Here is a 15657-nt window from a genome sequence, read left to right as displayed (position 1 = left end):
AGGAGCCGTGCTTTTTGGGGCCAGAAAGGAATGCGAGCACGGAATCGATTATCGAGGCGCTAGATGAGATGTTCATGGACTGCACCCTCGATTTTGATTACGAAAATTAATGTTACATCACAGCAACTGACGCCAGTCGATGGGCGCGATTTGAATTCCTCGTCGGCCTTAATGTGAAGTAGTATGTGTTACATTACTCGATGGCACAATTTTCATTACTCATGACTGTCCATCACGTCTGCCCACCATTCCTGCCCACCGCCTCGCCCACCGCCCCTGCCTACCATGCATTCTTAGCTATTCGCTTGTGACCATCTTTGATTTCCGGCCATTGATAATGCATGGCCAGTCTTTATAATACATGGTTGGTCTTCGTTTGTTGCCAATTCGCTTGCCTGCTACCCTAATCATGGACAGTGTTCCGTCAATGTCTAATGTGTGGCTATACATGCCACAACGGAATTCCGTTCTTCGCCTCATACAACTCACTGTAAGTAAGCTCTATACTACAAATCATCCGCTGAATCTTTCCCTCTAGAACGAAGTGGTTCGTCGCCGTCCATCAGCGCTGCAGCCGTTGTTTCCTTTTAACCTGCGATTTTAGCATCCGTTTGTCACTTTTACGGGGGCAGAATTCGTTCTCATCGGATACTTGGCCGACTACACTCACATCTACCCCATCTATGTGAGTTTGTCTCCTCAAATCAAATAATTCTCTCATCGTATTGATTCGTTCGTAGTGTGACAAAGTATTCGAGAATGATCAGCCTTGGATTCATGTACTTCAACAGGTTGGAACGCTAGTTGTCCCCGGCGGGGGGATATGCACCATATCCACAATTTATTCGCGACAACGGTGAGAGCTTCGCCTCCCCAGACAGTTCGCTTATTCAATTGCGAAATCAGTTGGAGAGCGGTGCCTACGTTCGATCAATCAATTCTACCTGTTGCAGACCAGGTGTCAGAGGCTTAGCGCTTCCTTCGTGGTTGGTGAGTTTTGTTATTTAGTTGTAATCATACATGTCTTCATCGTCACATTGATAGCTTCCAGAGTTGAACGCATCGGTACAATTCCATCATGCTCCGTTTCCATTCGGATATCCACCTCCCGAGCATCTCGTTGTCCCTGATTCGTGTGCTGTGGAGACAGCCTCCTTTAGCGCATCTATGCCATTTTCATCGGGACATCCACCCCTCAAGCACTTCGGTCTCGCTGATCCGGTCCTTCAACATGCTGCTGAAATGCCTGTCATTGGCACGTCTGCGCCATGTTTGGATTACACTGATCTTGCATACAGTGACTTCAACTTCTACGACCACTCCACTGGCTATTCTGCAAGCGCCGTTGACGAGTATCTCATTCCAGAGGACACAAATGAAACACAACTCGAGCTAGCCTTCGGTGAGCAGCAACACACCATGTATCCCAGCCTGGAATGGAGAGACTCCACCAATACCGGCGTGGACAAGAACAACCGCTCACAAATACTTCGTTACATGAGGAGGACGCCCTGGAATCGAATAATCACGCTAACAAGGTGCTTGCTCATAGGCGGGTTGTGGACCGGAGCTTCCGGAAACCCATTTCGGATTTCTGCGACAAGCATGCGACGTCTGATAACGATTTGTTTTCTCACTAGTTTAAACATGACTCACAAGACCTACGAGGACATGGAGTCCCACCCAGGTCGGTGTCTTGCATTTTGGGTGTTTCGTTATGTGTCGCTATCTTACAGTTTGATCAGTGATCGCGAGGATTTCAGAGACCGAAACCGTGTCTGCTGGATGGCCTGTGCTTCGCTTAAGTGTATGTTTTCCCTTGTCCTTGCTTTCGCTTCCTCCTAGGAACTAATTTGAGCAGCTGGTTAAGTCGTTCTCCAGTGCCAAATCGGACCTAGGAAAAATCCTGAAAGGTGCGATGTCAGCGCACCCCGACTTTGCCGGTACCAAGACGATCGAGAAGGCTATCTCCTTCGTTCTGGCTCTTAACTCGGGCCAATCCTCTCAGGTAAGAGACTGCAGACCAACTAGCATAATTTGACCTCAAGCGTTTTTGTTTTCCAGATCCAGCAAGCAATTTCGGACCTCATAAGTCACCAGGTATTTCGAGAAATTCTGTGGGGGTCCCTTTTGTACCCTGTCGACGGGTTATCGGATGGAAATTCCAATGGAAGAATCGGCGACCTTTTTCCAGAAGAGGTTCTGTCAAGGTTCAATTGTTTAGCCCAACACCTGGCTGGAAATTTAATGACTTTCGCAAGTCTTTCTTCCCCTTACCCTTTTGTATCGAACTAACGAAATTTGCATCAATATGTCAGGTTTACCATATTCTACTTCTCATGGTGAAGGATGAATTAAAGAAGAGGAAGATCATGAGCGAAGCCGAGGTCGGAAACGAAGCTGAGGCCGAGGTCGAGGTGAACATCGATATCGACGCCAGCGCTAATATCCTGGAACCAGCGCCGATGAATGCCATTATCATGGCGGCTCTAGACCATATGTACGAGCACCCACACATGTATCCAACGTTCTCGGAGGCCGTGAGGAGTCTCCCCTTCATAACGTAAATTTCATATGTGCACTGTTTTACCTAGCTCATCATGATCTACATTTAGGAGTTCTAATGTTCTTCAGATCGCTGCAAAGTCGCGACTTGCGAAAAGCACTATCTCTGACACTACTGGTGACAGGCGAATGGTCCTGGAAGACGTTCGGCCTATCGTTGTTCAGCCAATCCCCTCTGATCAGTTTGGCGCGCTTCCCAATAGCAACGGCTTTAGTTCCCCGAAGTCTCTGAGAGTCGCGTGGGACTTGCCCATGTCATCATTCTCGCGCAAGTAAATAGGACGTACGGCGCCGCTTTTTTCGTATGCCATCTTGTACTAAATCCATGTATAACAATCTTTGGAGCTGTCCTGTATGCCCAGAAAGCCGTAATCCCATGCATTTTGGCTCGTCTTCTGGAAACAAGTCTTAAACGTTTATTGGCCCGACTATGAAGCTTGAAGAGCCACACATCGCACAGAGCTCGAAATTGGCAGCGCAGTCAAACACTGCATGGTATTGAGATACGATCACAAGAGGTTCAAATTCGCATCATGCCATGGGTGAGTGCGCTCCAGCACTTAAACAATATTTATTTAGCTAACTACGTCACTGATCGGCGGAACAGTACGGCCCAAAGTACGGCTGGCTGGTATTCCCGTCCGGCAAACCTCGGCAAACAGTCAGATACATTCGGAGTTAGAAATTAACCTGGGCAGAATTGAAGTTCCGCTTATAGACAATTGATCACCCGCCTTACCCACGCCAATACACGACAACTACCATTTGCATTACTTACGGCAAATAGCCCCTGTCGAACCGTCAAACCCCGCATCGTAACATATCATAACACAGATGTCCCGCACAAACCACGCGGCCTGTAGAGGATCGCTGCCACTGAAAGGCAGGAAAGTTTTGGTAAGTAACGACTGTAATCAGCAACAGTAAACTAACGATTTCTATCAGACGCAAGTTGATCTGTGGTTCGATTCGGTGAGTCTGTCAGGAACTTCTCACCGATGGCTTACCCGAGATATACAGCGTCCCGTTCAATCGGTCGCCGTCCTGCCCACGCGCCGTCCGGGTCGTGACGTTAAAGATAACGTTCATCCATGCTGTGAATAAAGCGAGAGCAATGCTTCGGGTACGTCACGCGAATTTCATTAGCACAACCATGATTCACACACGCCATCTATGTACATAGCTATAATGATTCGGACTCGGGATGATTGTCACGCCTTAGGCGTTTACGCATATAGCAGGGCCTGACACATCCCATATATCCATCATCCATCATGAGATATCCAGCTTGTAGCATAGATCTTCAAATCCCCCCACATTTCAGCGCTACAACAATTGTACAGTAATTTAGCACATATCAGATTCCGCGCAAGATCACAATCGGTCTGATTTTTCCAATAGGCCTGCATACATACTAGCACAGTACCATAATGATCTTGCTATATGTCACCTACTATATCCTATATCCCTCATGATCACTCCAACTGCCTTCGCTAATTATATCCATGGACCCTGGTTTCAGGGTTGTTCCGAGCGGAGGTATTATGATCAGAATCGTGCGTGGCGTGAAATATAAAAATATCAATACCTCACTATCATCGTGTGAATGTTGAACGAACGATGGCCACGACGGTGACGGTACGTACTTTGTTCAACCGCGAGCTCTAAAGCTATTTGTCTAGCGAGACCCCAGCTAAAAGAATTGTTTGATAGATGTCGCAGCTGCTCGATTGCAGTATTCCTATCTGGCCTACACAACTCGGGCGGTACACCGAAATGGCACGGTCACCGTGAGTGTCGTCAATATTACAGGACGAACACGGAGTACTCACACAATGACATAGGGATTCTCTACAGCGCAACTATGACATCGACATGATGCAGATCGAATTGCCTCAGTTGGTAACCTTTGTTACTGACAATGTTGATCTAACCGCGGCATCAACAGGTCCGAGATGCACGGGGGTTGGACCGAGCTGGTTCACCCGTCAGGAGCCGTATACAACTACAATGCGGGAATGGTGAGTGCGGGCTAGTATTTGAATTTTACACGCTCACTTTGTTCTAATAAAGAAAACATTCGCCGAAATGAACTTGAGGACTTGTTCAGAGGAACGGCTCCGGAGGCTTGAGTCCTGGGTCAGAGCGTCAAGAGCCAAGCTAAACGGAAAGGGATATTTGCTAGTCGTGGAGCCGATCGTAGTGCAAGAGAAGGAAGTCTATCCGTACTATTACGTCGTCCCAGAAAATCATATCATTACCTGGGTGGAGCCAGTGAATGGCTACCTTCTTTTCCAGGAATCTATGGCATCGCACTGGAATCATAAAAGTACGTCCCTTTTTTGTCCATTGATTCTTAGACTTGATTGTACAGGACTCGAACTGGAGGCTCAATTTTGGTAAGCGATTGTTATACTGACACGGAACATTTCTTACTGATTGAGTAGGAAACATGCCGAATATTTTCCTCACGAAATCACAATACCCCTCTCCGAAGTAAGAGCTTTGCGAATTCAGCTGAACTGGTATCGCGTAGGTGAGTTATTTAGCGTTATAGAGGCCCGATCGAAAGTACCCTCAACAACAAACAGAAGCATTGGCCATTGAACAGTCAACAGCGGCTTCAATATTCTGGACTCTGGACCAGATGAAGGAAATGACCGATGAGCTGATCATTGCTGGCACGTACCTTTATCTTCACCGTTCAACCCACATTAATATTATCAATTGATGACTGACACAGAGGAACTTGCAGAACCTGATGGGACCATGAAGGGACCAGGTGTTTGCAATATGTGGTGCGTGAGCTTTAAGGTAGCTGGCAATCAGAAAACTTATCTTTCGCGAGGCAAAATATTGCATATGCTCCGTACGATCCCGTTTTCTCATACCATACGTCATTGAATCAAGCGATCAAAACAGGTCATCACGAATACCTGAACCATTATGGCCAACCCGAAGCTCGCCTGATACGAATGCACTCACTGGCCGAAAAACGCAGAGACCTCGAAGATTCTCCCTTGATCGCTGGCGCTGCAGCCGCCATGCTTTGGATTCCATTGATGATGCTTAGACGCCTTTAAAACGATTTACGTTGATGGTCTCGTGAATGTGGTGGACATAAGGAGTTTTACTGACAATTTCAGTGCCCAGGCTAAAGCTCAAACCACCGTGGTAAGTGCTCTGTCGCGGACCTAAATGAACATGCTTACTATGACTTCGTCTGCTCTGACAGGCAAGTGTCATCATGGCCGTCAACGCCAGCATCCTTGCTGTCCCAGGTTTGGGCACGCAACTTACCACGAAAACGATGTGCTCTATCTCCTTCGTTCTCAGTTTCTACTGTATTATCGGGTGCGCAATAGCACAACACTTTGGTCACAGGTTAAGATCCCTTGACTTTGCGGTTCGAACGATTTCATTTTCCGTAACACGGGCCTGACGTTATCAACTTGACAGGTGTATTATCTACAGGAGAAGATGGCCAGTCTTGCTATCATCGCAAGTATACCGAGTTTTTTGTACCTGACGAGGTAATTAAAACTTGGATCAAAATGTCTCATTACTCACGGGGACCACTGCAGTTTGGGATTTTCCATCCTCGGATTTCTGGCAGGTGTATTTACTGCTGAATTCGGACTATCTTTGTCTGCAAGGATTGGATGCGTGCTGGCGCTCGTTGTTGGAGCGGGCCTCATACTTCCGTTGACGATAGCCAGTTTCGGTCCTGGCCTGATTCGGTGACGAGGAACGACTCCTGTATTGGAGCAACGCATTAATGGCTAACGGACCGCGAACGATGCATATTAGCCTTCTGTACGTCGTAGGGAGATTCTAGCTGTTCCTTCATCATATCTTAGCGTTTCATATTCATTCTAAAAACTTCGTTGCTTCTCAGTGCTTCTCCCGTGTGACAACGAGTCACGATTGGTGATCTCTACTTAGTATCATAGACAGTAAATAAATCGGAGTTTGAAAGACTTGCCAGTGGATGTTGAGTTCGAGTTCTCGACGCAGCGACCATCGACAACACCCTTTCTTCCCGCCATCAATCACAGAAACATCCTTCTTGGTGCTGCACTACGATCAACCCGAACATTGACCTATCAGCGCCCCGGACCCCAATCAATAAAAATATCTTATTGATTCCACCAGTTATGCGTTCTATGTGGGTTCCCTCGCTCGAGAAGAGGTTATCAAAGGTGAGTGATGCTTGAACGAGCGAGCTGACTTATCATCGCGCCACATCTGATTGGGCAGGTCGCTACCCACCCCCCATGGATGCTGGGTTCTGCAGCGTTGCATTGACCACGCTTCGGACCACCAGCGCATCCAGCTTGTGAGCGATATCACTTATAACGCGTTGGCGCTCGTTCAAAAAGTGAGCATTTTTTTAAATCTTGATGGACGTTTTCATGCCGACTGGGACTGGTGCATCTTGTGTGGCCGAACACAGTACCAGGAAAATTTCGATTGAAGAGCTACTCAACCGCTCCCGCTTGGAGAAACTACTTCGCAACTCGTATGGCAACTATTGTGTGCAGGTACCATTTTTCTTTTGTGCATTTGTCGCTTGGGCTGGACATTCTTGTAGACCGCGCTAGACTATGCCGATCCTGCGCAGCGTATGCTCCTCCTCAAAAGCATTCGCCCAGTCCTTCCCTTAATCCGCAACACTCCTTACGATCCAAACCGTGTTGCAGCGGGAACAGGCCAACGTCGAGAACTTCAGCTATCATGCCCCTTATGGCATGATGCTCATGGGCAACTCTGGCCATTACGGTGGCAACCCCGGTTATCATGGTCACGGTCACCACAATGCAGGGGCCCGGTACATCCCCCAGGGAATGCACCCTACCAGTGTTGCTGATGTCTATGCCCAGGGAGGCTTGTATGGTATCCAAGCGCAAGGCTCCTACGGCCATTCTCGCCTCGGTCCCCAAATGCACGGTGTTCAGGCGCGTTCGATCGACGGATATGTCTTGCAAGGCACCTCTCCTCATAGCACGAGCCTGACACCCCCCTCATACCCAAGCCACTGGCTATACGGGCGTTGCTGGATATGCTAACGTGAGCCCTTTTGGCACGGTCGGTGTTGCCGGGTCATTGAATGATCCTTATCAGAGCTACGCCTATGGCATGTAGAACGGGGTACATTGTATGCCGATTTGGACGTTTCTGCTCTTTCGTTCCTTGCGCACCCGCGCAGTTGCTTTTCAACAGTTTTAATGTATATTTTATGTACTTGTGTTCGACACTCATACCTCGATGGTTTTAATGTATATTCTATGTCCTTGTGTTCAACGCTCGATACCTCACAAGCATGTCGCTCGGCTGCAGATCTCATCTTCCGGGAGATTTTTTTCAATCATGAGCAAGGGCTGACTTCTATCATACCGCGGCGCTTTTTTTTCTTAGGTGAAAAATTCGCTTTTGTAAGTCTTGTTTTCACTGGCCCAGGTTAAAACGTTCAGTACAACGTAAATTTTGCGAGGATATTGTGAGGATATTGCAAAGCATTTGCATAGACACTCCACAACGGTGAGGGATGACGATAATGCATAACTATTATAAGGATACTGTAGCTCTCGTCTGCCGACTGCATCTGATTACAAACAGCCACCACGAAGTCAAGCTCGTACAGCGGGTGACCATCATTTTGCAGAGATGCGGGTCTTCCTTCAAGTGTTTATCTGCTGACTGTCACAGTTGCGAGACCTACGATGCTTCATCAGAATTGAAGTCCTCTTGCAATGTATTGTTGTTTGACGTTATAATGCTGATGTTTTTACAATACTCTGTCTTTGGATATAATCTGCGCATTTTTTATTTGATTTTGGCATAAATATCTATTTAAAGCATCTCCAGCCCGATTCCGTGATGGACTCGGAGGGTGACATGGCTGAATTAGCACCGCATAAGGCCCATGAGATTACCACTATCAGCTGGTGCGATGGCTCTCCACACTCCAGAGGTCGATTGGGATAAGACACTAGTAGGACGGACATCTTGTTCAACATCAGTTGCAAGGAGGTAGCCTCAGACCCAACAGAAAGAAGACAGTTGTTCCTTCTGCATTAGGAACCTGGCAATCATGTGGACGTCTGCCAGTAACCTCGGTTCGTGCGCGGCTTCACGGGGCTGCTCGAGAGCACTTTTCGTATCTCGGAAAGCCAGTTGTATCTGCGTTGTACGATATCCCATTTACAGTCACAAGTCTAGTTGTGTTGGCAAGGGCCAATAACCATAAACACTTCAGATCTGAAGTCAAGGCAGACGGGCTTCATCATCATGATCACCACCGGTGACCATGCTATCGATGTCAACAGCACGTGATATATGTAAGGAAGTGAACAGAGAAAATTAATGCAAAGCTCTTGCCAGTTCCTTAGACTGCCCTGCATGTTTTTCATGTTCGGAAAATGCCGTCGGACTTCCAGGAACCTGAGCTTCTGGGATGTCCTACGCAGGCTCTCTGTCGCAAAGCACGGTCAAGTATCTGCTGTCGAGCACACTGCCACAGATATATCCAAGGGCGTCGGTCCTGTGGATGGCGTTCGTTACTCCCTCCACGTCAAGCTGAACGGTGCCAAGAACATTGAAGAATTCGCATCGACACATGACGAGGAGAATGGGAGGATAGTAATGGCCATTAGACATCGCACTCGAGCCTTCTGGGTCGTTCAGTATCATCCCGAATCAGTTCTCACACGCGGTAGGGGTATTAGCGCGGACCTGAACCCCGTTCTTGTGGGCGAGTTACACGCCCATAGAATCAGAAGGCAGAAGGAATTTTGGGCACTCCGTGGCCATCCGTTCGCCCATCTCCAAACACCCCTCGTATCAACACGCCACTATCCGTTTCCACGATACAATTAAGCATCCCAGGCTTGTTTGTTCCATATGCGAGGTCTTGGGCATCGACAATGACTCGTCTCCCTTCGTTATGCTGGAATCTGCTGCACAGCCAGGCTGGTTCACTATCATCGGATGCCTGACCTGCATGTCCATGCGAGTCACATACACATTGGAGATAATTTTGTTCATCTAGAAAATGGTCCTAATTTACTTCTTTCATGAACAAGCTCAAGGTCACCAGCGGTTCATCAGAAATCCCGTTCTGGAGTGGCCTCATTGTGTACCTCAGCAACGAACTCGGCAGTGAATCTCTCAAAGTTTCACCCCACAGGGTATCCAGCCGGGCGCGACACTCCAACGTCAACCTTGTGTTCATAGAGCGTAGCATCATTCTCGACTCGACTTCTGGACACATCTATCTCCAATCTATCGTGGAAGGCGACGACGCGAATAGCTGACAGCAATGGCTGCCAGCTTCACTCTGTCGCCCGTAATTATTCAACATATTTAATACTACGCCTTATCCAACCAACGCGCGACCAAATACGTCTGCGGTCATTTTAACAGAACCTCTATAAATTTCGCATCAATCTTGCGAAGGAGCACCTCTTCGCCGGAGAATCCTATGAGCTGTGTCTGACATCTAATACTCCCATCATTTTGAACGATCCGTTAGGCTTCGTCAACTAATTCACCGTCCTGGAAACGTTATAAACATCTTCGCGAGCTCGACCCCGTTCCTCACGCTGCTTACCTTCGGTTGTATCCAACAAATTTACCGGCTTCATCACTGGAGGTTTCTCTCGTTCTCTTGTCCACCTGGAACCATGTATCAACTGCGTCCCATCAAAGGCACCGTGCGGAAAGGCCCTCATATTACCCGCGCTGTTCCTAAGCATGCGCTCAAGGGTAGCCGGAAAGAAGTAGCCGATGATCTGCATGGAGCCGTCGGGGAGAATATGGAAGTTAAACAGGTCTACACTGTGGACGAATACAAGACAATATGGCAGCTTGTTAGTGTCATCGAAGAGTTCGGCAAACGGTGCTGATCAAACTCTCAGCCACTATGCTAACGGCGCGCGGGGGTGGGAGGTTCTCAGACGCAGCTTACCGTCGGGTATGTTGTAAGGCTGACTTATAGTTCGATGGGGAATTGAGACGAGACTTCGAAGTGCGTAGATTCTTTTAAGGGTGTTTGCTGAGAGGGTCTTTCGTCGTGCGTGGAGCGGGAATTCAGCGTGTCTGATTCTGCTAAGGTAACGAGCGCACATGTTGCGGTATATAAGTATTTTTGATCCGAACGATTAAACCGAGAGTCGAGTATGTAGCGCATGGAACTGGAAAATAAGTCGGCGAGAGACGGTGATGATGGGATTCGAGCATATGGTACGGTAGGTAAAGAGAGTAAGAAGGAATGTATCCACGTAACTCGGATGCGAAGAGTTCAACTCTTCGCATCAATGAGTCACGTGGCTGTGTTCGAGCTTGTCATAAGTTCGAACTCCTTGATTCTGAGTTGGTTCGGTGCATAAGGACATATTGTCCTTACAATGTCTTGTAGAGTTGTTCCTGATTCAATTGTTACTAAACTCCATAGGTAGCCTGTCCGGTATCTTTGGTTACTGTGTTGGCGGCGGTGACTGGTCTGTTACCATCCAAAGTTGCTTCAAATATGATGACCGGCACGAATGCGATGTTCATTCGTGGACGAAATTCAATAACCCCGATTTCTACCCCGGTGTTCACGAGCCAGAGCATTGGGTTGTTGGTGCTGGGGGGGCATCACTGCACTGTCCGATCCTGATGCCGAGTGGGAGGAGATGCTGGCGAAGCTTCAGTCGGTCCTCCACGTTTTTAGCGCGGCTGTACCTCGCAGGCATTAGTGGACTGCATGTTACCTTGACGACTACCTGCTTTATCTGAATCATCGGTCTGCATTTCTTGGATACACTGTACAGCTTTATTCACAAATAGAATCCAGTGAGACGGGATATATAAATCGTGCTTAGCTAGGTTGTCGAGTCTCAACCTTGACTTTCAACTTCGCTGTAAGACATGTCGGACGCTGACTCCATCAAGTCCACACGCAGTGCACCTCCAAGGTACGTGGCCTTTCATCCAGTTAATGATTCGATCTACAATCCTGACTCTTGGCTTCCAGTTACGACACCGCACTTCAGCATTTAATACCGGAAGAAGAAGAAGCAGAAGAAGACCCAAGAGTTTTAATGGTAGCACCATTGGCGGTGTTAGCTCCCTCGACCAATTTATCGTCTGATACTCTCACCGCAAGGTCTCATTGATTATTCCTAACCACCAACTTGGTCTTACATTTCCACAGAAACTATGCAGCTAACGTAACAGAAAGAGGACCATTTTCATCTGATGCCGAAGCAACAGGGCCATTCACATTCTCACCCTTCGGTCCAAACACTATGGTGCTTTTACCCCATGCGCTCTCTTTAAGTTCTCGTCCTCTATATCATATCTCTGTCTCGAGCGACTGCTTCAGACCTCAGATATTTACCACAACTATTCGCAGAGGAACAGAGCAAGGCCAAGTCATTGCAGAAATACAGTTTGGTCTTTCAAATTTCCCTCGACGATCTTCTGCTGATGCACCTTCATAGACGGTCCATATTACAGGATGATGGTTATCTCGGGACTGTTGAATACACAGGTTCAACGGAGCCTAAGATGGCTTATCTTGAGGATATTCATATCCAACGAGGAAAACGCGAAAAGGTAAGTCATTACCTCATTCAATAAACATGATGTTCCCATGTTATACAGGGGCAATATATATGGCGTTTTGACAAGGAAATGCCTCTCCTGTGGCAAACAAGTTTCTTGGGGAAAACAGTGCGACTTCTTGCCTTTGAGCGAACGAGCGATTTTCTCACAAATGTTCTGGGTAAATAGGTGCTTTCCGTCCTGTGCACTCGGTACGGGACCGCGGTGAAGGACCCACCGATTCTTGCTACATTCCATCCAAGCAAACAGAAGGGGCAGCTTCAGACATTGGATATTACAACGGAGGGGCGACCTTATATGGACGATATTGTAGTTTCATGCCTTGTAACAGAGGGGATAAGATCTACCAAGTGTGGTAGGTGAAGTTTTGAATTCAGAGATACCCTCTCGCATGCATATACTGCTGGTATATCTACAGATCTACATTTATTGAGCACGTATGTCCACAGGCGCGGGTGTACTGTCGTCCACCCCGCCCTAGAGATACCTTGCCATGCATACTACCGGAAAATTCCCTACACTTATGTAATAATCAACAGACGCTGTCGTGTTTATGCCATGAGAGCAATATATTTGAGTTCACTGGAAAACATGAGTACAAAGATCTGGCTTCGGGATAGTAAAATTTGTGGCGCACACTTCTGAATTTGCTGTCCAACATTCATCCGTTCATAGATTGTAGTCTGATAGGCCGTCCGACTCGAATTGAATGCATTTGCACGTTCAGATAGTTTAGCTAGGGATCGGAACAAGTTCATAATCGGATGAAAGGTGCCATAAAAATGTTGATGGTATACGAGTATCCGGCTGGTTGATCAGTGCGATTCTCCTTACGCCGCTCGACAAATTAGAAAAAAATGGAGTCATCTCTTTACTTGCACCGTAGGTTTCCGTGGTGTATAACCTGTAGCGTAGCCTCGTTCACGACTACCTCATGGAATCCAGCTTTGATAAGCCACCCGGACAGATGTTCAATTTGCTTGCCTGCTTGTACGAGTAGGTAACATCTAGTGGGTGGATCGTTAGGCAGTTGAGGTCTGTATGAAATCCGGTAAGTATGGTATCCTTTTGCCCATACTTCACCAAATCAGGATTCAGAACACTGAGGGTAGTGGAGACAATGAATATCAAAACCAAAGACCTTTATGATCAGTGCTGAAAGCTAGGACATTAATTGACAGTTGATGTAAATCAGTGTCGCCGTGCGACACTGAATCGCTCATTGACAAACAATGAATTTAATGTTGGGGTGATAATCATTGTCTGATCCAAATTCATTGTCATATTCAAGTTTTTTTTTTGTCACACAAAGAAAAAAAATTAATCCCTAATCTTTGCCACTTGCCTGGTTTGAACTCACGAGTCCCGACCACGCAAGCTCAGCTGAGATCACATAATCAATTCTCACGCATTTGAGCATTACTTACCACTAGTCTACATGACCTTGTATATATCTATGCAGCAATCGATATATGTACCATACCCATGGGACTTAGAATAAAAGACTTAGAATAAAATATGATAATCTACTCATATGATAAATATGGTACACCGTGGGAATTATTCCGATAAAAATTAAAGTTGCAGTCCTTGTTAAGGGTAGTCTATTCATCGTCTCATGAAATTTTTTGGTTGAGATCTTAGTAAGTTATATGCAAAATACTAGAAAGGTGGAGTGTTCAAGAAAGTTCAGGCACAACTAATATTGCTTATTGCAGCCGTCTGTAGGAATAAATATAAGTACAAAATCACTCCTTATTCTCCTTAGCTGCCTCGGTCACTGAATTTGTTTGCTAAGTAAATTATGGAAAAAAATGGAAAAAATGGGACTATGTGATTTGCTAATGTGATTCAGTGTCCTTAAAATTTTGACAATGAATTTCATACCCCTACATTCTCGAGGGTAAAATTCAATGTCCCCAGTTGTCAATGAATGCAAGTAACCAGAGATTAAGTGACACTGGGAGTGAATTCAACACATTCATTGCCACTGTCACTTAATCTAATGGTTTTTACTTCCCACAGTGGAAGCCGTTGGGCCAAGTACTAGATATGGTCTATCCACGCCGCACGGCACAAATTAAATATTCTATAGAATGATGTACGAAATACTAACCTATATTTCTCTGCCTTGATAGGTGAAACAGTCCCCGACGAAGCTGCCTGATGCTTGTGCTGACAACGCCGACTCGGAGTACATACAATGTCAACAACTCGAAGTGTTGGTCCGAGCCGTAGCCCAACGGGCCTTGTTAAGTGTCGCATGGGGATCCGTGTGACGCTGAATTTGCTCCTTCGTCGGGAGTTCCCTCCCAGATTTAATGTCATCGACGACTTTGGAAGCGTACTTGCACCTCTTGTACATCGATGCATACGGTACTGAGCGCTCACAACCTGTCACTGGTTTACACGAGCAAGTCCCTCCTCTAGGTACTTATCAAATATAATATTCTTCTACGTAACTTACTGAGGGAGTCTCTCCGCTAGTTCTATTCGCGCATATGGTGGAGGTCACTGTCAAGTTGAACCTGACGATTGTGGGTTAGTATGTGAAGAGCACCAGGTAAAATGACTCGAACCTTGCACGCTAAACGATACATGGACTTCGGTGAGCGCTTTCCACCTGCACACACAAAATGAAAGGCCTGCCACCAGTATGACAGCATGTTACTTACATCCTGAAGGCCATGTCCCGTACCTGTACCAGTATGGTCTGGCAGTGGACAACTGGTAGTTTATGTTGGATTAGGGCAGAAGTAATAGGGATTGGAGCTTGTGGTGGGCTGGCTAAGATGGGATCACAGAGTGCTGAGTCGATTGCGGACCTAGCATCCGCCGCGGCAAGTAAGCCACCGTCATCGTCATCCGATTCGCTTATGTTTCCTTGCAAGAGACGTCAGAATCTACGTTGCTGATCTTCTTTTGAATTACTTACCCTTGAGGACGGCAGTGTTGTCGCTGATTGGCGTTTGAGTTGTTTTTTCCTCTTCTTCATCTTCACGATCGCTGCGAGAATCGTATCCGTAGTCATCAAGGGGCATGCCATCCTCGAACGCTGAGCCACCATCGAAATAGACCAACATGGCGTCAGGTCATCCCGCTTGGACGATACTGTCCAACACGGATAAGCGAGCTCACCACCTTGACGGAAATAATAGCTTACGTTCGGCGGAAAATTCGGAGCGTGCTGTCAGAACAACGTCGTTGGCGAACAAGGCTTGGAGTCGGATGACTTTAAGTGGAACTTCGTATCAACGGAGCTCGTACCAAGTAAAGACTTCATCAGCGCGTTTGATGGTTCGACATCGTGGAGTGCTGGAGGGTTAAGGGCTCAAGTCTACCAAGCTGAACGATTGTCTCCAACGGTGATGAGCCAGAGCCTGGTGATTTTCAACACGAGAATTGTTGGTAGTCTGTAACTTATTTGACATACCACAGAGAATAACCCAGACCTCATCATTACACGTTGGTCGCGGTTAA

The 15657-nt window shown here is 46.9% G+C and overlaps 6 protein-coding genes across 6 annotated transcripts; all 6 read left to right on the top strand.

Annotated features, from left to right (window-relative positions):
- Positions 1 to 409: 409 nt before the first annotated feature.
- Positions 410 to 3291, top strand: DEU56DRAFT_762369 (uncharacterized protein; the record flags this gene model as incomplete). Its single annotated transcript, XM_041350681.1, has 14 exons — positions 410 to 490; positions 539 to 547; positions 605 to 685; positions 741 to 856; positions 954 to 990; positions 1045 to 1538; positions 1641 to 1687; positions 1746 to 1807; positions 1862 to 2008; positions 2065 to 2100; positions 2319 to 2563; positions 2616 to 2837; positions 3002 to 3107; positions 3145 to 3291. The coding sequence occupies 14 exons, from the start codon at positions 410 to 412 to the stop codon at positions 3289 to 3291; spliced, it is 1830 nt and encodes a 609-aa protein (XP_041200792.1).
- A 987-nt stretch (positions 3292 to 4278) lies between these two features.
- Positions 4279 to 6908, top strand: DEU56DRAFT_920244 (uncharacterized protein; the record flags this gene model as incomplete). Its single annotated transcript, XM_041358407.1, has 11 exons — positions 4279 to 4355; positions 4410 to 4463; positions 4514 to 4586; positions 4639 to 4894; positions 4940 to 4964; positions 5013 to 5101; positions 5157 to 5250; positions 5712 to 5739; positions 5801 to 5919; positions 6721 to 6767; positions 6826 to 6908. The coding sequence occupies 11 exons, from the start codon at positions 4279 to 4281 to the stop codon at positions 6906 to 6908; spliced, it is 945 nt and encodes a 314-aa protein (XP_041200791.1).
- Positions 6909 to 6980: 72 nt separating this feature from the next.
- On the top strand, positions 6981 to 7749 carry DEU56DRAFT_938982 (uncharacterized protein; the record flags this gene model as incomplete). Its single annotated transcript, XM_041358856.1, has 3 exons — positions 6981 to 7109; positions 7160 to 7219; positions 7269 to 7749. The coding sequence occupies 3 exons, from the start codon at positions 6981 to 6983 to the stop codon at positions 7632 to 7634; spliced, it is 555 nt and encodes a 184-aa protein (XP_041200790.1). The 3' UTR covers positions 7635 to 7749.
- Positions 7750 to 8960: 1211 nt separating this feature from the next.
- DEU56DRAFT_249908 (uncharacterized protein) lies at positions 8961 to 9542 on the top strand. The gene has a single exon (XM_041345293.1). It carries the CDS (start codon positions 8968 to 8970, stop codon positions 9442 to 9444), a length of 477 nt encoding a protein of 158 aa, XP_041200789.1. The 5' UTR covers positions 8961 to 8967; the 3' UTR covers positions 9445 to 9542.
- Positions 9543 to 10250: 708 nt separating this feature from the next.
- Positions 10251 to 10496, top strand: DEU56DRAFT_920241 (uncharacterized protein; the record flags this gene model as incomplete). Its single annotated transcript, XM_041358406.1, has 2 exons — positions 10251 to 10436; positions 10485 to 10496. The coding sequence occupies 2 exons, from the start codon at positions 10251 to 10253 to the stop codon at positions 10494 to 10496; spliced, it is 198 nt and encodes a 65-aa protein (XP_041200788.1).
- Positions 10497 to 11400: 904 nt separating this feature from the next.
- Positions 11401 to 12764, top strand: DEU56DRAFT_249886 (uncharacterized protein). The gene is made up of 6 exons (XM_041345292.1): positions 11401 to 11525; positions 11585 to 11716; positions 11765 to 12001; positions 12054 to 12168; positions 12217 to 12285; positions 12346 to 12764. Exons 1-6 carry the CDS (start codon positions 11479 to 11481, stop codon positions 12538 to 12540), a joined length of 795 nt encoding a protein of 264 aa, XP_041200787.1. The 5' UTR covers positions 11401 to 11478; the 3' UTR covers positions 12541 to 12764.
- Positions 12765 to 15657: the final 2893 nt, after the last annotated feature.

The sequence above is a fragment of the Suillus clintonianus genome, assembly GCF_016758775.1.
Source record: "Suillus clintonianus strain FC179 chromosome Unknown DEU56scaffold_211, whole genome shotgun sequence".
NCBI classification, from domain to species: domain Eukaryota; kingdom Fungi; phylum Basidiomycota; class Agaricomycetes; order Boletales; family Suillaceae; genus Suillus; species Suillus clintonianus.
This window is presented reverse-complemented; position numbering and strand designations above follow the sequence as displayed.